The 24,472-nt window shown below is 43.8% G+C and overlaps 1 protein-coding gene across 5 annotated transcripts in view; it reads left to right on the forward strand.

Annotated features, from left to right (window-relative positions):
* PRORP (protein only RNase P catalytic subunit) overlaps positions 1-24,472 on the forward strand; it is a 99,412-nt gene that overhangs the window by 16,510 nt on the left and 58,430 nt on the right. For all 5 annotated transcript variants that reach the window (XM_037900597.2, XM_007065255.4, XM_043548205.1 and 2 more), the window contains one exon: positions 7,220-7,327. In XM_037900597.2, coding sequence (XP_037756525.1) covers positions 7,220-7,327 — 108 coding nt within the window. The remainder of the gene's footprint in view (positions 1-7,219; positions 7,328-24,472) is intronic.

The raw sequence follows: 24,472 nt of genomic DNA on the forward strand, positions 1-24,472 counted from the left end.
CAGGCCTGGAAGTCAGGAAAACTCGGTTTTGTTTCTGATTCTGCTGTTAAGTTTTTGTGATCTTGCAGAAGTCCACTTATCTTTCTGTGTCTCAGTTTTTCCCACCTGCCTGATGGGCATAATGACACCTACTCATCTTTATAAAGTACTCCGAGATCTGTGGTAGAAAAGAACTGTATCAGGGCCAAGTATTGTTACTGCTGTTTTTTTTCTTATCTATATCTTTTGATATATTCCTTTTCTATTATTTCTCTGTAATCCTATTTATTTAAGCTATGAAACATACTGGAATAAAGTTTATACGAAAGATGATTGACTTCAGTGGTGCTGGTGTGTGTGCTGTACAGTCCAGTTCACCTTGTAGTTCATATTAGAAATGTTAACACTCTTGAGTAAGCAGTGATGCTTATCTGTCATTTGAGTTGTTATACAATTAACACTTGAAACCCTATTATTAGTAGTAGTTGTCATAAGTAGGAAATTATTGACTGAATTTGAAGCTGTAGTGATAGCTCTGTATGGCCCTGCAGGATTTTTTTAGCTAAATGAGTGTAATGTGCTCTGTAATGGCTTAGTGTGTTTTTATGATCAAAATCGTGGTTCATACTATCTTCTTTCCAATTATTGGTCAATAACCAGAGCTTGAAAAACTTTTCAGGAAGCTTGTTTGTGAAAGCTCTGTGTGACAAAGTTCCTCCTCTGCCTTGGTGGGTCCTGCGCTTATTGGCAAATTTGCTTGCCTCAGAGGTTCATGGCAGCCCTCAGTTTGGCCACTTTCGTGGCTCAAATCTGCCATTCACTCAGTTTCCCCATGCTGGCCAGTGATGAGGCTAAGGAAGAAGAACAATCCCCGCAGTCTCTGCTAATCCACATAGTGGATTGGGGAACAGGCCAGAGACCTTCCCCTCTGGTGAAATCCACAGTCCAGTTCAACTCCTCTGGTATCAAGTAGGGAGTTAGGGGAATGAAGGGAACCCAGGCCCGCCCTCTACTCCAGGTTCCAGCCCAGGGCCCTGTGGATTACAGCTGTCTACAGTGGCTCCTGTAACAGCTGTGTGACAGCTACAACTCCCTGGGCGACTTCCCCATGGCCTCCTTCCAACACCTTCTTTATTCACACCACAGGACCTTCCTCTTGGTGTCTGATAATGCTTGTACTTCTCAATCTTCCAGTAGTCCACCTTCTCACTCTCAGCTTCTTGCGCCTATTGCTCCCAGCTCCTCGCACGCAGGCCACAAACTGAAGTGAGATCCTTTTTAAACCCAGGTGCCCTGATTAGCCTGCCTGTCTTAATTGATTCTGGCAGCTTCTTGATTGGCTGCAGGTGTTCTAATCAGCCTGTCTGCCTTAATTGTTTCCAGAAAGTTCCTGATTGTTCTGGAACCTTCCCTGTTATCTTACCCAGGGAAAAGGGACCTACTTAACCTGGGGCTAATATATCTGCCTTCTAGACCTAGGTCTGTGATTTGATACCTTGTATGTTATGAAGAATCATGTCTTATGTAAAACTGTAAAGTAAATATCTTTGTAAATAAGCCTTTTTATCTAAACACAATGACCACTCCCAATCTTACAACTTAATCTTTTCAGTATGAACATGATGTAATAAAAACCATACTACTCTTAGAGGGGGGGAAAAAATCACTCTCCTGTAGCCATCTGGCCTGACCCTGTCACATCTGACAAAGCACTTCTAGCTCTAGCAGGTTGTGAGAGGTTGGACCCTTAAAAATCACATCCTCCTGATTATCATCCAGTTACGAAACAATTTAGAACTTTATAGGTTAATGCTAGTACTTTCTTAATTCCACCCTTAAACCTATTGGAACCTAGTTCAGACACTGAACCTTTTGTGTAATGTGCTTCCAATGGGTAACTCCACTTAAGAAGCTGGCCTGCATATTTACATAGTAACGTTAGTTTTCATGTGATGGAAAGATACTGGACCAATCAAGCTTAATCAATTTATAAGCACCTAGAGGATAATACAATTATAAGAAATAGCCAGTGTTGATTTGTCAAGAAAAAATCATGCCAAACCAACCTAATTTCCTTCTTTGACAGGGTTACTGGCCTAGTGAATAGGAGGAAGCAGAAGACATGATATATCTTGATTTTTAGTAAGGTTTTTGATACAATTTCATACAAGATTCTCATAAGCAAACTATGGAAATGTGGTCTTGATGTATTTTCTATGACATGGTTGAAAGATTATACTCAAAGAGTAGTTATCAATGGTTCACTGTCAAACTGTGAGGGCATATCCAGTGGTATCCCACATGGTCATTCCTGGATCCGGTTCTATTCAATATTTTTGTTAATGATTTGGATATTGGAGTGGAGAGTATGCTTTAAAATTTGCAGATGATACCAAGTTGAAAGGGGTTGTAAGCCCTTTGGAGAGCAGGATTAAGGACCTTGACAAGTTGGAGAATTGGTCTGAATTCACCAAGATGAAATTCAGTAAAGATAAGTGCAGAGTACTTCACTTAGGAAGGAAAAATCAAATATACAACTACAAAATGGGGAATAACTGGCAGAGTGGTTGTACTGCTGAAAAGGAACTTGGGATTATGGTGGATCATAAATTGAATACGAACCAACTATGTGATGCTGTTGTATTAACTTGAGTGTCTGTAACATCTGGGAGGTAATTGTCCTGTTCTACTCAGCACTGGTGAAGCCTCGGCCTACTGTGTCCAGTTCTGGGCCCATACTTTAGGAAAGATGTGGACAAATTCAAGAGAGTCCAGAGGAGAATAACAAAAATGATAAAAGGTTTAGAAAAGCTGACCTATGAGGAAAGGCTAAAAAAGTACTGGGTATATTTAGTCTTGAGGAAAAAAGATTGAGGAGGGGCCTGATAAGTCCTCAGATATGCTAAGTGCTGTTATGTATAGGATGGTGATCAATTATTCTCCATGTCTACTGATGGTAGGACAAGAAGTAATGGAGCTTAATCTGCAGCAAGAGAGAGACTTAGGTTAGATATTAGGAAAAGCTTTCTAACTATGAGGCTAGATAAGCTCTAGAATAGGCTTCCAAGGGGATTTGGAATCCCTGTTCCTGGAGGCTTTTAAGAACAAGTTGGACAGACATCTGTGAGGGATGGTCTAGGTTTACTTGGTAGTTCCTCAGTGCAGGAAGCTGGACTTGATAACCTCTCAAGGTCCCTTCCATTCCTACATTTCTGTGATTCGGTTACTTTAAAGGGCAGCACTGTGTAGAGAACATTGTATCTTTTGTCAAGGTCAGAGATGAGATTCATTATGGCAAAGTCTAGATTGGAGTGTAACTAGGCACAGATGGAAAAAAGTGCTTTGGCATCCAGGAGCAGCCCAGGTTGTAATAAAATACTTAGAATATACACCAATGGTACAAGTGGTGGTCATACTACCTCTGACAGTGGCACTTCAATAGCTCTTCTGACTGCTTCCCCCAACCCACCAACATCATATCAGTCTTATTCAAAATGAGAACTAACCAAGTTTGTGTAGGCACTAGGTAATTTGTTCCACTGCACCATCTGGATCAGACTGGATAGAAACAAAGAGCTGGGTTTCATCAGCATATGGAGCACATTGCAGTCCATGTCTCCCTAATAACCAATCCTCCAGTGACGCCTCTTAGGACGAAGCTTTTTCCATACACATCAACTTCTGGCCCATAGTGTAAAAGGCTGCTAATAGATGTAAAATAATCAACCTGAACACTTCTTCATTTTCAGTTTCTGGGAGGAAATAATCAACTAGTGCCACCAGCACAATTTTTGTCTCATGCCCAAGCCTGTATCTGATAGAGCTCATGCAAATTTGAGGAATCCCAAAACTCTCATAGTTTTCTGGCTGCAACCTGCTCTATTACCTTTCCCAAAAAAGGGAGATTGGAAAGTGGTCAGTTGTTAAGATTGTTAATGTCAGGAGTTAGTTTCTTGAGCAGGGTCTTGCAGCATTGTCAAGAAAACTAACATCTCCTCTCCCCACAGGGAAACCCTGTTAATCTCTATTGACATGGCACCCAATACCTTCTCATTGGCCTTTACCACCTCAGAAGCTGAATAATTTAATGAGTGATCATGGTGTAAGAATGATGAATCCTTCAGCTTAAATGTATTGTCCAGACAGCAGACCCATTACTGTCTGAAGGACAATTTGAGAAGGGACGCCTCAGTGTCTTCAATAAAATATATCTGTGTATCTTTATCTGCTATCTCTGGGATTCTGTTTTTAAGTACAGCATTAAGCTACACTTAAAAAGAGATGTCCTGCTGCAGTTGAAGTCAGTGGCAAAATTCCCTTTGAGTTCAGTGGGAGAAGGATTGGCACCTTATAAAATGTCCAAAAAACTTCTAAAATGTCCCAGTAACTTCTCCCAAGAACTATTAATAATACCATTAATGTCATGAAAATGGTTTCTTGGGTGTACTGCAGGGGATGCTACGCAGAATAGTTGCATAGGCATGTTCTTAGTAACAGTCACATAGCAGTTTCCTGAGGGCATGGCTACACTGGAAACTTCAAAGCGCTGTTGGGGGAGCGCTCCCACGGCAGTGCTTTGAAGTGCAAGTGTGGTCGTGCTCCTGGTAATCCACCTCCACAAGGGGATTAGCTCCGAGCACTGGGAGCGCGGCTCCCAGCGCTCGGAGCCTGTTTACACTGGCGCTTTAAAGCGCTCTGACTTGCTGCACTCGGGGGTGTGTGTGTGTGTGTGTGTGTGTGTGTGTGTGTGTGATTTTTCACACCCCTGAGCCAGCAAATTAGAGCGCTATAAAATGTAAGTGTAGCCAAGCCCTAAGAAACAAAGTATACTTGTGTGGCTAGTTCTACTTTCCTTTTGTGCTAGAGATATGCAGGAGGTAATTAGAGGAGATTGATGACACGCAAGTTGATTGGGTTCATCTCGGAGACACACCTTAAACTGTAGTAAACTGCAGTACATATTTTCATGTTCTACAATCCGAGGGATTTCCCTGCATGTCTGTTGTCAGGTAATTACTCTTCCGAAGGTTTAAAATGTACTCTGATGATGCTGATGTTTTCAATATATTGCTCAGGTTTATCAGTGACTAATCTGAAATATATTTCAGAATAGTGCATGACATACCAGGAACTGAATACACGTAGAAGCCTCTATCTGCTGAAGGTTTTCTAGTGATTACATTACAAAAAGCTTTCCATTAAACACTAATTCAGAAACTCTGCTAAAATATGTGTAAATCCACTGACTTCAACTGAGTTTCTCTTTTTCCACATCAGCAGAAAAGAAAGCTGAATCTAGCACACTGCATTTGTTGGTGAAGGTGACATTGTCAACTTCCAAGCCACATTTTTGTCTGCAATTGTTTTACTTGCTGTTGTTACAGGTTACAGCTGAGATTATTGTAACTGAAAGCAATGAGAGGAAAAATATTTTTTCTTTATTTTTGTGGTTTTCGTTCTCTATTTGACACCTTTTTGAGTGTAGTCATTTCTGTGTCTGTTTTCCTGTCTAATCAGTCAGTTTCCTCAGTTATTTGTGTGGATTTTTCACAAAGCACAACGGGAGAGAGAAAAACTTAAAATCACCCCACAAAACCCAAAATGGGTGATTGTAAAACCCCAAATAACGTCACTGGGGACTCCAGGTCACATGTAATCTGAAGCTCCTTTTAAAAAACTGATTAGATTTCACACTGACAGCATCTTATCCAACCTAGGGTGGTAGACAGTGTTACTTGCAGATGCTGCATGATCTAATACAGGGGTTCTCAAATTGGGGGTCGTGAGCTGTCAGCCTCCACCCCAAACCCCGCTTTGCCTCCTGCATTTATAATGGTGTTAAATATATAAAAATGTGTGTGTTAATTTATCAGGGGGGTTGCCCTCAGAGGCTTGCTGTGTGAAAGGGGTCACCAATACAAAAGTTTGAGAACCACTGATCTAGTGCATGAATCTGGTAAAATTACAAAGCATTCCACAAAGACAGGGGTTCTCAGACTTTTGCACTGGTGACCCCTTTCACACAGCAAGCCTCTGAGGGCGACCCCCCCCATACATTAAAAACACTTTTTTAATATATTTAACATCATTATAAATGCTGGAGGCAAAGCGGAGTTTGGGGTGGAGGCTGACAGCTCGCGACCCCCCATGTAATAACCTCGCAACCCCCTGAGGGATCCCAACCTCCAGTTTGAGAACCCCTGCACAAAGACAATGCTGTGCCATTCCCATAGTTTCAAAAAGCCCTATTTAGTACAAAGCCTCCCCTAATCTATGTAACTGCCATGTCCTATGGCTTGCTAACCTGTGCAGGAATGCAAATTCTAGGACTTGTGAGGCGAGAGGTGTGTGAGGGCTTTAGTAATCTATGTTATTCACGACAGAATTCCTCCTCTGTTAAATGCTACCAATCCCTGTGTGCAATGTTGTTGTAGCCATGTTGGTCCCACAGGATACTAGTGAGAGACAAGGTGGATGAGGTAATATCTTTTATTGGACAATCTTCTGTTGGTGAGAGAAAACCTTCTGAGCTTACACAGAGCTCTTCTAGACAGGTCTGATTCAACTATGATTTCCCTTTGGCTAGGAGAGTTGGAGAGATGCTCTCTGATCAGCCATTGGGTGACATTTTTGACATAGCAAAGTTCTCTATTTTACCTGCTTTAAAAGCTTTGTGTATGCCTTACAACCAGAGTAGTAAGCAAATATATCAACAAGAATCTGTTATTTAATGCTTTCCATTCAGAGATCTCAAAGCTGTTTACTAAAGAAGCTAAATAGCATTATTCCCATTTTGCTGATGGGGAAACCGAAGCGCAGAGACGCAACGTATCTTGCTCATGGTTACACAGCTAGTCAATGGCATAGCTGGGAATGGAATGCAAGTCTCCTATTTTCTTTTTAAATGAAATAAAAAAGCTGTACCTAGTTTTGAAGCTTCTGTCAGATCTTGACTGACCTACCTATTTTTGTCAAAAATGTTCAGTTTATACTGTGAGTTTAAGAGGCGTAGAAGCTGTGGAGTTTGTTCAATTGTAAGCAAAGAAAAATGTAATTGAAAGCATCTAGTACAATGTTACCATCCCTTGAAGGTGTTGCAGCAAATATTTTATTAAAGATATCAAAGGCAGCAGATGATAGTGAAGTGAGAGGTTTAGGGTTTTTTGGTCTTTTTTTTTTTAAAAAAAGCTTAAAAAAATCCTGTTAATTTAATTTTTTTTTTCTTTTCTCCTCTTTCTAGGAACTTGAAGAATTTCAAAACTTTGTAGAAAATCATCCTCCGTATGATATTGTGATAGATGGACTCAATGTTGCCAATGTTTCTAACAAAAGGAACCAGTCTCAAACTGTAAGTGCGGGTTAATTATTCATAAGGAGTTTCACTTTTCAGTACACTTAAGCTGAGCATAACGCAGTCAATGCCTTGTTTTATTACTTACCCTCTCTTGCAAGTGATCAGCAATGTTTTTGTAGCACATGTTAGGGAAATCTTTTGAGTTTGAATACTGAATATGTTAATGCAAATCAGACAGGAGAAGATAATTATTGTAATGTATAGTACTAGAGAAGAGAACCCCTGCTGGTCAGTTTCCCTGTGTAGACAGGAACTTGGTTGCAGTTTAAATCTATATCCTATACAAGAACTTTCTTTCACTTGCTGAAGATTCTCACAATCTCAGGCCTGATCTACACTTTGGTGTAGTTATGTCACTCGGGCGTGATAAAACGCACCGCTGACCAACATAGCTATGCTGACAAAATGTCTAGTTTCAGAGTGGTAGCCCTGATAGTCTGTATCAGCAAAACAAATGAGAGTCCTTGTGGTACCTTAGAGACTAACAAATTCTATCAGCATAGCTAATGGACATGAGTGGCGGGTGAAGCTTCCCACAGCCCTGCCTCCTCTGGTGGTGCCCCCCGCTGCTCTCAGCCCCCTCCCACTGGGGAGAGAGGGAGCTGAGGGCTCGGTTGGGGCCACAGTGGAGCTCATGACCCTGGCTGAAGCTCTTAGCCCAGAGCCCCTCTTTCGTTTTGTCCCTTCCACCGCAGCCCCCGTCCCCATTCCACCTCCATTTCACCTCTCCCTCCCCCCTTGAGGCCCTGCTGCACCCCCCGCTCGCTCCTCTTCCCCCTCTGCCACCCCCACCCCGCCCCGCTGTGGCCCCGAGACCAGAAAAGCTCTGTGCTGTGGTGGAGGGAGATTTTTCCGGGGGCCCCAATCCCGCCCCTGTTTTCCCTTTCCCACCTGGCAGCGTAGCCTCCCCCAGCCTTCATTATGCACCGCCCGTGCTAATGGAGGTGTTCCTACACTGACAAATGCCTTCTGTCGACATAAAAGACATCCCCACTAGGGGGCTGTACCAGCTTTTGAGCTCTGGTATTACAGTGAGAGCTCAGATCATTCTTTCCCTTCAGTGTGATTGTAATCTTGCTTTAGTGATATCTATTATAGAGAGCTCTTAGCTGTTTAGATTCTTTATCAGGCAAATATTTGTTTAAAATTTTGAAAAAAAGTTCAGCTACTGGCACTACTTCTAAAGTTACATTTAAAGCTCTCAAGGTTTTGAAAGTAAAGCTGAGTTATAAAATGGGCTAGATATTGAAGGAAGTAAGGCTGCATGCTATTTATAATAAACACAATTTTTGTGAATGCTTTTCAAATATCGTTGTGAGTGCTGCAGATAACTACTATTGTTTCATATTTAGAGATAAAAGCTGTTGAGGCAGGGAGGTTTTGTAAGACTGCTTAAGACAATGAGGATGTTGGTGGAGTTACTAGCCCATGAATGGGGGGTACTTTCCCAGTTAAGAAAGTAAAACAGGAAGTTTACAAGTTGTTTACTTGGGAACACGCAGTGAAGGAAGTGTTGATTATCCTGGAAAAGTCCCATGTGCTACTGCTGCACGTTTTTTTTTTTATTTTATTTTATTTTTTATTTTTTATTTTAAATACAGAGTTCAGGACTGTATCTTCCACTTCCTCAAGCATAGGGATCCAGTTCCAGTGGATCGGTCTTGGGTATGAGACAGATGGGGAGGGAAGAGAGGGGACAGTGTTGGTTCATTAGCATTCTTCCTGAACTCCACTGAATGTCCTCTGGTGGAACTTCGCATAGTCAGGGCTCTAAATGCTTTCTAGGAGCTGGAAGAAGTGGATTAGGGGGACTGGTCATTACTGCTGAGCCCACTAGCTTTGACTCAGACATTTGATTGGGAGTTGTTAATACTTTAAGCAGCATTGACTCCCTCTTGGTTCCCTCTGCAGCTGCTGCTGTGTCAAGGTTCCTTCCCCACTCTGAACGCTAGGGTACAGATGTGGGGACCTGCATGAAAAACCTCCTAAGCTTATCTTTACCAGCTTAGGTCAAAACTTCCCCAAGGTACAAAATATTCCACCCTTTGTCCTTGGATTGGCCGCTACCACCACCAAACAAATACTGGTTACTGGGGAAGTGCTGTTTGGAAACGTCTTTCCCCCCAGATACTTCCCAAAACCTTGCACCCCACTTCCTGGATAAGATTTGGTAAAAAGCCTCACCAATTGCCTAGGTGACTACAGACCCAGACCCTTGGATCTTAAGAACAATGAACAATCCTCCCAACACTTGCACCCCTCCCCTTTCCTGGGAAATGTTGGATAAAAAGCCTCACCAATTTGCATAGGTGACCACAGACCCAAACCCTTGGATCTGAGAACAATGAAAAAAGCATTCAGTTTTCTTACAAGAAGACTTTTAATAGAAATAGGAGTAAATAGAAGTAAAGAAATCCCCTCTGTAAAATCAGGATGGTAGATACCTTACAGGGTAATTAGATGCAAAATATAGAGAATCCCTCTAGGCAAAACCTTAAGTTACAAAAAAGATACACAGACAGAAATAGTTATTCTATTCAGCACAATTCTTTTCTCAGCCATTTAAAGAAATCATAATCTAACGCATACCTAGCTAGATTACTTACTAAAAGTTCTAAGACTCCATTCCTGTTCTGTCCCCAGCAAAGCCAGCATAAAGACAGACTGAGACCCTTTGTTTCTCTCCTTCCTCCCAGTTTTTGAAAGTATCTTGTCTCCTCATTGGTCATTTTGGTCAGGTGCCAGCGAGGTTACCTTTAGCTTCTTAACCCTTTACAGGTGAGAGGAGTTTTTCCTCTGGCCAGGAGGAATTTCAGAGGGGTTTACCCTTCCCTTTATATTTATGACACGCCCCCCAAATCTCAGCTAGGGTGAAACACTGGCTGGGATTTCTTCCTGGAGCTCTAGGAAAAACAGAGTTAATAAGACACATGCATCTCTAAATATACTACCAAGTACATAAAGACTAACAGTATTTTCTACATCTCAAGGACGATTTTAACCAGTTGATTCTGGGAAACTTTCATGGAAGAGTGCATCAGCCACTTTGTTAGAAGCTCCTGAGATGTGTTGGATGTCGAAATCAAAATCTTGGAGAGCTAAACTCCACTGAAGAAGTTTTTTGTTAGTTTCTTTGACGGTGTGAAGCCACTTCAGTGCAGCACGGTCGGTTTGCAGGTGGAAACGCCGTCCCCAAACATATGGGCGTAGCTTTTCCAGAGCGTAGACAATGGCGTAACATTCTTTTTCAGTGACTGACCAGTTGCTTTCCCTCTCAGACAGTTTTTTGCTGAGAAACACTACAGGGTGGAATTCTTGATCAGGTCCTTTCTGCATTAAAACTGCTCCCACACCACGCTCGGACGCACCTGTGGTTACTAGGAACGGTTTGTCAAAGTCTGGGGCCCTTAGTACAGGGTCAGACATGAGTGTCGCTTTAAGCTTGTTAAAGGCCTTCTGACACTTTTCAGTCCACTGAACAGCATTTGGCTGTTTCTTTTTGGTTAGGTCTGTCAGTGGGGCGGCAATTTGGCTGTATTGCGGTACAAATCGTCTGTAATAACTGGCCAAGCCTAAGAAGGATTGAACTTGTTTCTTTGACTTTGGGACAGGCCACTTTTGGATAGCATCCACTTTGGCCTGTAGGGGGCTGATAGTTCCTTGACCCACCTGGTGTCCAAGGTAAATCACTCTGTTTAGGCCTATTTGACACTTCTTAGCCTTAACAGTTAGTCCTGCCTCCCTTATGCGCTCAAGGACTTTTTGTAGATGTTCCAGGTGGTCTGCCCAGGAATCCGAAAATATGGCCACATCGTCAAGGTAGGCGACTGCATATTCTCCTAATCCCGCTAGGAGACCATCTACAAGTCTTTGGAAGGTGGCGGGTGCATTTCGCAGCCCGAAATTCATACAGCCCGAGATGTGTGGTGAAGGCTGACCTTTCCTTGGCAGATTCATCTAGCGGTACCTGCCAGTACCCCTTGGTTAAGTCCAAGGTAGAGATGAACTGGGCCCGTCCCAGTTTCTCTAATAGTTCATCTGTGCGTGGCATTGGATAGTTGTCTGGGCGAGTTACAGCATTTAGCTTACGGTAGTCCATGCAAAAACGTATTTCCCCATCTGAGTTTGGAACTAGAACCACTGGAGATGCCCATGGACTTCCAGAGGGGCGGATTACACCCATCTGTAACATATCCTGGATATCCCGTTCTGTAGCAGTTTTAGCTTGAGGAGACACCCGCTAAGGTTGGACTCTAATTGGGCGAGCATTACCTGTGTCAATGGCGTGGTATGCCCGTTCAGTCAGTCCTGGGGTGGCTGAGAACGTGTGCGCCTACCTAGTGCACAGCTCCTTGATCTGCTGTCGCTGCATGCGCCCAAGGGTCATGGAGAGGTTCACCTCTTCCACACCACCAGCACATTTCCCTTCGTAGTAGACACCTTCGGGCCACTCAGCGTCGTCTCCTCCCTGGGCTGTAAACTGACAAACCTTTAATTCTCTGGAATAAAAGGGCTTTAGAGAATTAATATGGTACACCGTAGGCTTTCGGTTGGAGGTGGGGAATGCTATGAGATAAATAACAGCTCCCAGGCGCTCCTGGACCATGAATGGCCCTTCCCATGATGCTTCCGTTTTATGGGCCTGGAGCGCCTTTAAGACCATGACCTGGTCCCCTGCTTTGAAGGAACGCTCTCTGGCATGTTTATCATACCAGGCTTTTTACTCTTTTTGAGCATCCTGTAAGTTTTCTTCAGCAAGGGCTAAGGAGGTTCGGAGGGTGTTTTGTAGGTTGGTTACAAAGTCCAGAATGTTAGTTCCTGGAGAAGGTGTAAATCCCTCCCATTGCTGCTTCACCAACTGCAATGGCCCCTTAACCTCACGGCCATATACAAGTTCAAATGGGGAAAACCCTAAACTGGGGTGTGGTACAGCTCTGTGGGCAAAGAGCAACTGCTGCAACACTAGGTCCCAATCATTGGAGTGCTCATTTACGAATTTACGTATCATGGCCCCCAAAGTTCCATTAAACTTCTCCACCATGCCATTTGTTTGATGGTGGTAAGGAGTGGCAACCAAGTGATTTACCCCATGAGCTTCCCAAAGGTTTTCCATAGTTCCTGCCAGGAAATTAGTCCCTGCATCTGTGAGGATGTCGGAGGGCCAACCTACCCTGGCAAAAATGTCTGCTAGTGCCTGGCACACACTTTTAGCACTGGTGTTGCTTAGAGCTACTGCTTCCGGCCATCGGGTGGCAAAATCCATGAAAGTCAGTATGTACTGCTTTCCTCTGGGTGTCTTTTTCGGAAAAGGACCCAGAATATCCACAGCTACTCGCTGAAATGGAACTTCAATGATGGGGAGTGGCTGGAGAGGGGCTTTGACCTGGTCTTGGGGTTTCCCCACTCTTTGGCATACCTCACAAGACCGGACATAGGTAGAAACATCCTGCCCATTCCCTCCCAGTTGAATGACCCCCCCAAACGGTCTTTAGTCCTGTTCACCCCAGCATGGCCACTAGGGTGATCATGGGCTAAGCTCAAGAGCTTTTCCCGGTATTTAGTTGGAACTACCAACTGTCACTGAGGATGCCAGTCTTCCTGGTGTCCACCAGAAAGAGTTTCCTTGTATAAAAGTCCTCTTTCTACAACAAACCTGGATCGATTAGAAGAGCTGAGAGGCAGTGGGTTGCTCTGTGCCACCGTCCAAGCTCTCTGGAGGCTTTCATCTGCTTCCTGTTCGGTTTGGAACTGTTCCCTTGATGTTGGAGACATCAGTTCCTCATGGGATTGTGGACCTAGGCTTGGTCCCTCTGGAAGCGGTGTAGGGGATGGGGCTGTTTCCGTTGATTGTGAACCGCTCTCCGCTGGTGCACTATGTTGGGATTCAGGCTCCGGCTGAGCCTCTTGTGTAGGGTTATGGGCTGCTGCCAGTTCAGGTTCGGTGGGGCCCTCTGGTGTTGAGGTTGCAAGTACTGGATTCAGTGCTGGCAGTGGGTCTGGTGTTGGTTGTTCGGCTGGTTCCGGTTCTGGGATTGGTTCCGTCTGGGTCTCTGGGACTGGATCCACTACTGCTGTTGCAGACATTGGCCTGGGGTCCGGGTCCATCACCTCTGACCGGGTCCTGATAGAAGTTTCCGGAACAGAGCTAGGCCTCATGGCTTGTTTAGCCTGGCTGCGGGTGACCGTTCCCACCCTCTTGGCCTGCTTCACATGATTGGCCAAGTCTTCCCCCAACAGCATGGGGATGGGATAATCATCATAGACTGCAAAAGTCCACATTCCTGACCAGCCCTTGTACTGGACAGGCAACTTGGCTGTAGGCAAATTGAAAGAGTTGGACTTGAAGGGTTGAATCGTCACTTGGATCTCTGGGTTGATTAAATTGGGGTCCACTAAGGAAGCATGGATAGCTGACACTTGTGCTCCGGTGTCCCTCCATGCAGTGACCTTCTTCCCGCCCACACTCACAGTTTCCCTCCGCTCCAAGGGTATCTGGGAGGTATCTGGGCCTGCGGACCTCTGGTGTGATTCCGGTGCAATGAACTGTAATCTGTTGGGGTTCTTGGGGCAGTTGACCTTTACATGCCCCAGCTCGTTACATTTAAAACATCGTCCAGCTGACGGGTCACTGGTGCGAGGTGGGTTGCTGGAGAATGGGGTGGTGGGATGATAAGGTGTCTGGAGGGTTCTTTGGGAGGTAGGTGGGGCCTCCTAAGCTTATCTTTACCAGCTTAGGTCAAAACTTCCCCAAGGTACAAAATATTCCACCCTTTGTCCTTGGATTGGTCGCTACTACCACCAAACAAATACTGGTTACTGGTGAAGAGCTGTTTGGAAACGTCTTTCCCCCCAAATACTTCCCAAAACCTTGCACCCCACTTCCTGGACAAGGTTTGGTAAAAAGCCTCACCAATTGCCTAGGTGACTACAGACCCAGACCCTTGGATCTTAAGAACAATGAACAATCCTCCCAACACTTGCACCCCTCCCCTTTCCTGGGAAATGTTGGATAAAAAGCCTCACCAATTTGCATAGGTGACCACAGACCCAAACCCTTGGATCTGAGAACAATGAAAAAAGCATTCAGTTTTCTTACAAGAAGACTTTTAATAGAAATAGGAGTAAATAGAAGTAAAGAAATCCCCTCTGTAAAATCAGGATGGTAGATATCTTACAGGGTAATTAGATGCAAAATATAGAGAATCCCTCTAGGCAAAACCTTAAGTTACAAAAAAGATACACAGACAGAAATAGTTATTCTATTCAGCACAATTCTTTTCTCAGCCATTTAAAGAAATCATAATCTAACGCATACCTAGCTAGATTACTTACTAAAAGTTCTAAGACTCCATTCCTGTTCTGTCCCCAGCAAAGCCAGCATAAAGACAGACTGAGACCCTTTGTTTCTCTCCCTCCTCCCAGCTTTTGAAAGTATCTTGTCTCCTCATTGGTCATTTTGGTCAGGTGCCAGCGAGGTTACCTTTAGCTTCTTAACCCTTTACAGGTGAGAGGAGTTTTCCCCTGGCCAGGAGGAATTTCAAAGGGGTTTACCCTTCCGTTTATATTTATGACATGCTGTGTAGCCAGAGAGGGACTTCAGGGGTCAGGATGCCAGGGAGGTCCAGCAAGGCAGTATGGAGGGGCCAGCTTTCCACTTGAATGCTTCCCTGTCTGTGGTTCTAGGGCTTCCGTTTCCAATAAGAACAGTCATACTGGGTCAGACCAAAGGTCCATCTAGCCCAGTATCCTGACTTCCGACAGTAGACAATGCCAGGTGCCCCAGAGGGAATGAACAGAATAGGTATTCATCAAGTGATCCATCCCCTGTTGCCAATTCCCATCTTCTGGCAAACAGAGGCTACGGACACTATACCTGCCCATCCTGGCTAATAGCCACTGATGGACCTATCCTCCATGAATTTAACTTGTTCTTTTTTGAACCCTGTTGTGGTCTTGGTCTTCACAACATCCTCTGGCAAGGAGTTCCACAGGTTGACTGTGCGTTGTATGGAAAAATACTTCCTTTTGTTTGTTTTAAACCTACTGCCTATTAAATTTCATTTGGTGACCCCTAGTTCTTATGTTATGAGAAGGAATAAATAACACTTTCTTATTTACTTTCTCCACAACAGTCTTGATTTTATAGACCTGAGTCTATCATATACCCCCTTAGTCATCTTTTTTTCCAGGCTGAAAAGTCCCAGTTTTATTCATCTCTCTTCATACGGAAGCTGTTCCATACCCTTAATCATTTTTGTTGCCCTTTTCTGAACCTTTTCCAGTTCTAATCTATCTTTTTTGAGATGGGGCACCACATCTGCATGTAGTATTCAAGATGTGGGCATACCATGGATTTATATAGAGGCAATATGATATTTTCTGTTTTATTATCTATCCCTTTCTTAATGATTCCCAACATTCCGTTCACTTTTTTGACTCCCGCTACACACTGAGTGGATGTTTTCAGCGAACTATCCACAACTACTCCAAGATCTCTTTCTTGAGTGGTAACAGTTAATTTAGACCCTATCATTTTATATGTATAGCTGCGATTATGTTTTCCAATGTGCATTACTTTGCATTTGTCAACATTGAATTTCATCTGTAGTTTTGTTGCCCCGTCACCCAGTTTTGAGAGATCCTTTTGTAGCTCTTCGCAATCTGCCTGGGAGTTAACTATCTTGAGTAGTTTTGTATCATCTGCAAATTTTGCCACCTGACTGTTTACCCCTTTTTCCGGATAATTTCTGAATATGTTGAATAGGACTGGACCCAGTACAGACCCCTGGGGGCAGCACTATTTACCTCTCTCTATTCTGAAAACTGACTATTTATTCCTACCCTTTGTTTCCTATCTTTTAACCAGTTACCAATCCATGAGATAACCTTCCCTATTATCCCAAGACTGCTTACTTTGCTTAATAGCCTTTGGTGAGGGACTTTGTCAAAGGCTTTCTGAAAATCTAAATACACTATATCCACTATGTCTTTTGGTACAGATGCTGATTTAAATGATAGGTTACAGATGACAGTTAATAGTCCTGCAATTTCACATTTGAGTTCCTTCAGAACTCTTGGGTGAATACCATCTGGTCCTGGTGACTTATTACTGTTTAGTTTATCAATTTGTTCCAAAACCTCTAATGACACCTCAATCTGGGACAGTTCCTCAGATTTGTTACCTAAAAAGAATGGCTCAGGTTTGGGAATCTCCCTCACATCCTCAACCATGAAGACTGATGCAAAGAATTCATTTAGTTTCTCTGCAATGGCCTTATTGTCCTTGAGTGCTCCTTTAACATTTTGATCATCCAGTGGCCCCACTGGTTGTTTATCAGGCTTCCTGCTTCTGATGTACTTAAAAGTTTTTTTTGCTATTACTTTTTGAGTCTTTGGCTAGCTGTTCTTCAAATTCTTTTTTGGCCTTCCTAATTATATTTTTACACTTCATTTGCCAGAGTTTATGCACCTTTCTGTTTTCCTCACTAGGATTTAACTTCCACTTTTGAAAGGATGCTTTTTTGCCTCTCACTGCTTCTTTTACTTTGTTTTTTAGGCATGGTGGCTCTTTTTTGGTTCTCTGACTGTTTTTTAATTTGGGGTATACATTTAAGTTGAGCCTCTGTTTTGGTGTCTTTAAAAAGTTTCCATGCAGCTTGCAGGGATTTTACTTTTGGTGCTGTACGTTTTAATTTCTGTTTAACTAACCTCCTCATTTTTGTGTAGTTCCCCTTTCTGAAATTAAATGTTACAGTGTTGGACCGCTGTGATGTTTTCCCTGCTGCAGGGATGTTAAATTTAATTATATTATGGTCACTATTACCAAACGGTCCAACTATATTCACCTCTTGGACCTGATCCTGTGCTCCACTTAGCACTACATGAAGAATTGCCTCTCCTCTGGTGGGTTCCAGGACTAGCTGCTCCAAGAAGCAGTCATTTAAGGTGTCAAGAAACTTTATCTCTGCATCCCTTCCTGAGGTGATATGCACCCAGTCAATATAGGGATAGTTGAAATCCCCCATTATTATTGAGTTTTTTTTAAATTTTTAATAGCCTCTCTAATCTCCCTGAGCATTTTACAGTCACTGTCACCATCCTGGTCAGGTGGTCAGTAATATATTCCTACTGCTATATTATTATTCAACAATGGAATTACTATTCATAGAGATTCTACGGTACAGTTTGATTCATTTAAGATTTTTACTTCATTTGATTGTATGCTTTCTTTCACATATAGTGCCACTCCCCCACCAGCACGACCTGTTCTGTCCTTCTGATGTATTTTGTATCCTGGTATTACTGTGTCCCATTAATTATCCTCATTCCACCAAGTTTCTGTGATGCCTATTATATCAATATCCTCATTTAATACAAGGCACTCTAGTTTGCCCATCCTATTATTTAGACTTCTAGCATTGGTATATAAGCACTTTAAATACTTGTCACTTTTAGCTGTCTCCCATTACATGATGTAATTGAATGAGACTTTCTGGATGGACAGTGGATCCCAAGTATCCATATTTTGGGACAATGTGAATGTTACTTCCTTCTACTCAAGGGGACAGTTGCTTGGGTTCACCCCAGTCTTGTTGAGGGAAGGGATCATTTAGCCAGAGTACTAGGTTAATCATCTGAACCACTGTAGTTAATCATAGGCTGCTGCTGTTACTCATGCTTGGTCTACATTAGCAACGGAAGCTGGTATAACTGCATCACTCTGGGGTGTTGAAAATCCACATCCCTGAGCAATGCAGTTATACTGATCTAACTCCCGGTGTAGACAACACTATTTTTACAGGAGGCTTCTCCTGTTGACATAGCTACTGACTCTCTGGGAGGTGGAGTACCTATGCCAGCGGGAGAAGCCTTCCCGTTGTTAAGTATCAGAGGGGTAGCCGTGTTAGTCTGGATCTGTAAAGTGGCAAAGAGTCCTGTGGTACCTTATAGACTAACAGACGTATTGGAGCATAAGCTTTCATGGGTGAATGCCCACTTCGTCAGATGCATGTAGTGGAAATTTCCAGATGCAGGTATAAATCTGCAAGCAAGAATCAGGCTAGGGATAATGAGGTTAGTTCAGTCAGGGAGGATGAGGCCCTCTTCTAGCAGTTGACGTGTGAACACCGAGGGAGGAGAAACTGCTTCTGTAGTTGGCTAGCCATTCACAGTCTTTGTTTAATCCTGAGCTGATGGTGTCAAATTTGCAAATGAACTGAAGCTCAGCAGTTTCTCTTTGAAGTCTGGTCCTGAAGTTTTTTTGCTGCAGGATGGCTACCTTTAAATCTGCTATTAGGTGTCCAGGGAGATTGAAGTTTTCTCCTACAGGTTTTTGTATATTGCCATTCCTAATATCTGATGTGTGTCCATTTATCCTTTTACAAAGGGACTGTCCAGTCTGGCCGATGTACATAGCAGAGGGGCATTGCTGGCACATGATGGTGTATATTACATTGGTGAACATGCAGGTGAATAAACCGGTGATGGTGTGGCTGATCTGGTTAGGTCCTGTGATGGTGTCGCTGGTGTAGATATGTGGGCAGAGTTGGCATCGAGGTTTGTTGCATGGATTGGTTCCTGAGTTAGAGTTACTATGGTGTGGTGTGTCGTTGCTGGTGAGAATATGGTTCAGGTTGGCGGGTTGTCTGTGGGTGAGGACTGGCCTGCCTCCCAAGGTGTGTGAAAGTGAGGGATCGTTGTCCAGGATGGGTTGTAGATCACTGATGATATGTTGGAGAGGTTTTAGCTGAGGACTGTATGTGATGGCCAGAGGAATTCTGTTGGTTTCTTTCTTATGCTTGTCTCACAGCAGGAGGCTTCTGGGTACACGTCTGGCTCTGTTGATCTGTTTCCTTATTTCCTTGTGCGGGTATCGTAGTTTTGAGAATGCTTGGTGTAGGTGTTGGTCTCTGTCTGAGGGGTTGGAGCAAATGCGGTTGTACCTCAGCGGTTGGCTGTAGGCAATGTATCATGTGGTGTGTCCGGGATAGAAGCTGGAGTCATGAAGGTAGGCATAGCAGTCGGTGGGTTTTCGGTATAGGGTGGTGGTAACGTGACCGTCACTTATTTGCACGTGGTGTCTAGGAAGTGGACCTCCCGTGTAGATTGGTCCAGGCTGAGGTTGATGGTGGGGTGGAAGCTGTTGAAATGGTGGTGGAATTCTTCCAGAGTTTCCTTCCCATGGGTCCAGATGATGAAGATGTCATCAGTGTAGTGCAGGTAGAGAACGGGTGTGAGTGGACGAGAGCTGAGGAAGTGTTGTTCCAGGTCAGCCATAAAAATGTTGGCATATTGTGGAGCCATGCAGGTGCGCATAGTGGTGCCACTGGTCTGGAGGTATATATTGTCACCAAATTTGAAATAATTGTGCGTCAGGATAAAGTCACAGAGCTCAGCAACCAGTTGTGCTGTGGCATCATCAGGGATGCTGTTCCTGACAGCTTGTATTCCATCTGTGTGTGGGATGTTTGTGTAGAGAGCCTCTACATCCATGGTAGCTAGGATGGTGTTTTCTGGAAGATCACCAATGCATTGTAGTTTTCTCAGGAAATCAGTGGTGTCACGGAGATAGCTGGGAGTGCTGGTGGTGTAGGGTCTGAGTAGAGAATCCACATATCCGGACAGTCCTTCAGTGAGAGTGCCAATGCCCGAGATGATGGGGGGGTCCAGGATTTCAGGGTTTGTGGATCTTGGGTAGTAGATAGAATAGCCCTGGTCGGGGCTATAAGGATATGCTGATTTGTTCCTGTGTTAGTGTAGGGAGTGTCCTGAGTAGATGGTGCAGTTTCTTAGTGTATTTCCTCAGTGGGATCTGAGGAAAGTGGCCTCAGAAGAGGGCCTCATCCTCCCTCATTGAACTAACCTCGTTATCCCTAGCCTGATTCTTGCTTGCATATTTATACCTGCCTCTGGAAATGTCCACTACATGCATCTGATGAAGTGGGTATTCACCCATGAAAGCTTATGTTCCAATACATCTGTTAGTCTATAAGGTGCCACAGGACTCTTTGCCGCTTCCAGTTGTTGTAGGTAGTGTCTTTATAGAAGCTCTACAGTGACGCAGCTGCAGTGCTGTAAGTGTAGACCTACCTAGAATTTCTGCTTTCAAAAGAGTTTGAGTCAGTAAGTTTGCTAGGTAAAATATTGAGTTAATTACTCCTGCAGTGCATTAGGGGATGCTTTCATGGGGCTTCAGTAGCTTACTGGCAGCATAGCACCCTACCAGACAGGAGAAGTCGAAGCTAATATTCTGAGCATGCGCGCACACATACAAAAAAAGAGAAGAAAAGCCCTGCAAAATGGAAAATAAATATTCCTCTTTTAGTTTTTTCCCTGTTCTCAGCCTCTGACTTTTTAGGAAGCTTTAAAAATATTCTTCCTGATTTCTGGTTTTGTTCTTACTCTTAATCTGTAAATTGATACTTTTATACCTGATGGCAAAGTCAGGGGCAGAGTCCACTATATAGAACAGGAAACGCTAGGGGTGTGCTTTCATTGTAGAGTTAGTCTGGGCTAACCTAGCTCAGGTGGACCCAAATAGTTGAATCCACAATGGAATTGTACTAGCTCATGTTCTGGGAAGGATTTCTGGCCAGATATCCCATGGTTCTTAACTGTGCATTTAAGTGGTCTGCTCTATGAATTAATTCACAAGGTGCTTTCTCTATCTCTCATCTTGTTTGCTGTCTGTGGCAGTGGCATGAGAACAGTATTTTATGCAAATAACTTCCAAGGTGAGTAATTATTAATGCACAAAGTTCTGAAGTCAAAAGCAAATGGCATTTGGCAGCAAGACATTTTAATGAGAGCGTCATTAAGGAATTCAGTCTAGAAACCACAACGTGAATCATAATGCACCCAGTTGACTTCTCTGCCTTTCCATTTCTTTTCTATCCACTAAACATAAAATGTCATTTTTGGGTACATTTCCCCAGGGCCCCAGGGTATTTCTGGGGCAGGCCCAGCCCTTGCGCTATGTCAGGGTCATGTGCAGCATCACCTTGGAGTCTGTCCCAGGCGGAGCACTGCAGGGTGATCTCCCATCTTTGTGCGGCCAGTGGCCCATGCTCCCCACTGCCATGCTGAAGCCTCCACGTTTATTTATTGACAAATAAAATATACAGAATTTTGCTGAATTTTAAAATATTGTGCTCAGCATTTTTATTTTTTCTTTACAGAATTTTTAATTTTTTGGCATAGAATTCCCTCTGGAATAATTTATAACCCTCCCCTCCCCAATCTGTCTGATATTACTGTATTCAGATTTTCAGCTCTTCAGACCATGTCTTTTATTTTGTCTGGCACACTTTAGGTGCTCTGTAAATAATAGTGTGAGACATTGCTGTATGCAAGAAAAAGAATAGGATTCAAGTTACTATAAATGATCACCTTTGTGCATCCTCAGTCGTTATTTAAATGTTAATAGAATGTGTTTTTCCTATCTGAGATTTTTGTAAGACTTTATATTTATATTTAGCAACTAAATATTTTACTACTGGATACTGTACTATTGCCAAAGAAGACCGCAGTTTACCCTTAAGTATTCATGTGATTAAACGCCGAAGCAGTGATACAAGGTTGCTCCCTTTTTCTGATTACCTAATATATGTAATTCCCTTCCAGCATTTGGTAGATGTCTTGGGAAATGAGTGCAATGTGTGGATGAGGGGGAATTTCTCTCTAGAACGGGATGGATAAAACAGCAAAAGTTGAGGAAATGACTAAAATAATTGCATTGTCATTCCTAACATATTTTGACATTTAGGAAATTTACATGAATAACTTTAAGTAGCCCCCAGACAGCTTATACCCTCATTTGGTCAGCAGATCAGTGGAGTGGGCAGCTGTATAGGAATGTTTTGGAGCAGTTTCTCCTATGTATTAGGCACTAACAGCCTTCTCTTTTCACCAGTTTTTCTTCAACAAATGTGTATTGTGGCTATTGCAAAGAAAATTCCAGGAACAGGATTTAATTGTATACTCATGTTTTGGGAAGTTCTCTGGCACAGTACCATGAAACCAGCATTCATGCTGCTATGGATAAAGTGAACATGTACACATGAGGCACAAAATGCAAAAATCCAGGCCTCCGTGTTACAAGTGGCTCTGCCTCCTTAACAACATGACTTGATCACTGTTAAAATCTTTCTCTAAATGAACAAAGTCAATAACCCTTTTTAAACCATCAGCTACACGTTTGCCGTCACGTCGCCCACTACAGTCTCATCTGCCACGCCAGGATGTTAGGGCGGAAACACTCTGGTGAGAGGAATGGATATCTGCTATAATCCCCAACCAGTCCCTCGTCGCTGACTCCACAATTTGCCCGTCTGGTTTTGATCTGCCCTGTCGCCAATGGTCCCTGTTGAGCAGGTTCCGGACCAGAGCAAGATCTCTGTGCAGCTAACCAGTATCGCTGGGGCCTTCGTGACAGCCCTTTGTGCAGCTGTGGTGCAACACAGACGATGACGCACATTGTCGATGAATGCCTGATGACGAGGTTCAGCAGTGGCCTAGAACTGCATCACGCTGTTATACCAATAAAATAAAAACCAGCAGGATCATAGTAAGCAGTTAGTTATAGCTATAACATTCCATTCAATCTCATATTTATTCACAGATTCATTCATACAAACACACACACACAGGTTCTGCAGGTGGCCCGGACATGAGGAGGGAGCAGGGCCTTGTCAGACGCTCATCTGATGCTCCTGGAAGTTGGTTTGCAGAATCAGACCCCAAAGTTCTCACTTCTAGAGTCCATTTTTATAGGAATTTCTTCCTATGCCAGTCTGTGGGAATTGCTTCATCGTGCTGTTGCTGAATCAATCAGCAGATAGCACATTCCTGACGGCTCCGTGCTGCCAGATGTTATCTTGTTCTTTGGTTCTCCCATCCTTGAGGCTGTTGGATGGATTCCAGTCTGCCCTCCGGGGGTCCTCTGGTTATTTCCACTTGATGCCTTCTTCAGCCGATGGACACTGGATTCTTAGGCTGGCTCCTCCCCGATCATTCAGTTGTTATCCACACCAAGCATCCATCCACATACATCCTCTATCTCTATTTTAATCACAATTGTTAACAAAGCGAGATGAATACAACAAAAGGGCGGGGAGTCTCTGGGTGCTGTTTCTGTTGTTACAGAGTATTGCTTTGAGTCTCTCTCTGTGTGAGTAGTTGTTATTACAAAGAATTGCTTTGAGAACAGACTCTGTCTTAGAATGTAGTGAATTTGAGAACACAATTAGCAGCTTGCAAGTTTCACACAAAGAGGGAGAGAAACAGTACCAAAAACCAAGAGACCTCTTAATTAGTAATACCCTGGAATTTAAACTATGGGGAATCAAACTCATTTGTGATTTTAATACAGAACTTCTTTAATATGATCCAACAATGCCACTGAAGATGCCATAGCTTGGCTAGATGACTATGCACACACTAAATAAATAAATAACCCTTATGAAAAATTGCTGTTCTTTGTGTAAACAATGGAATAATCTCTTTATATAAAAAACTTTATTTGACTAGAAATAGAACATTCTCTGACTCTTATTGTTTGACGTAAAATGCTACACTTACAGATGTTCGAATAATTTCCTTATAGAACAGAGGTGGGCCCCGCGGGACTCTCCTGCCCGGCCCCTGAGCTCCTGGCTGGGGAGGCTAGTCCCTGGCCCCTCCCCTACTATTCCCCCTCCCCGCAGGCTCAGCTCACTGCCGGCACAATGCTCTAGGTGGCGGGGCTGCAAGCTCCTGGGGCAGCGCAGCTGCAGAGCCCTGCTTGACCTGGTGCTCTGTGCTGCCTCGTGGCGTGGCTGGCTCCAGCTGGGCGGCGCGGCTGCCTGTTCTGGTGCAGCCATGCCACCAGTGCTCCAGGCAGTGTGGTCAGGGAGCAGGGGCTGTTGAATAGAGAGCAGGGGAGTTTGGGGTGGTGGTCAGGGGGTGGGGGTGTGGATGGGGTTGGGCGGTCAGAGGGTGGGGAACAGGGGAGTTGAATGGGGGCAGTCAGGGGCAGGTAAAAGGGGTGGTTGGATGGGGCAAGGGTCCCAGGAGGGCAGGCAGGAATGAGAGGAGGGGTTGGATGGGACGGCAGCGGGCAGTCAGGGGCGGGGGTCTGGGGGCAGTCAGGGGACAGGGAGA

The sequence above is a fragment of the Chelonia mydas genome, chromosome 6 (assembly GCF_015237465.2).
Source record: "Chelonia mydas isolate rCheMyd1 chromosome 6, rCheMyd1.pri.v2, whole genome shotgun sequence".
NCBI classification, from domain to species: Eukaryota; Metazoa; Chordata; order Testudines; family Cheloniidae; genus Chelonia; species Chelonia mydas.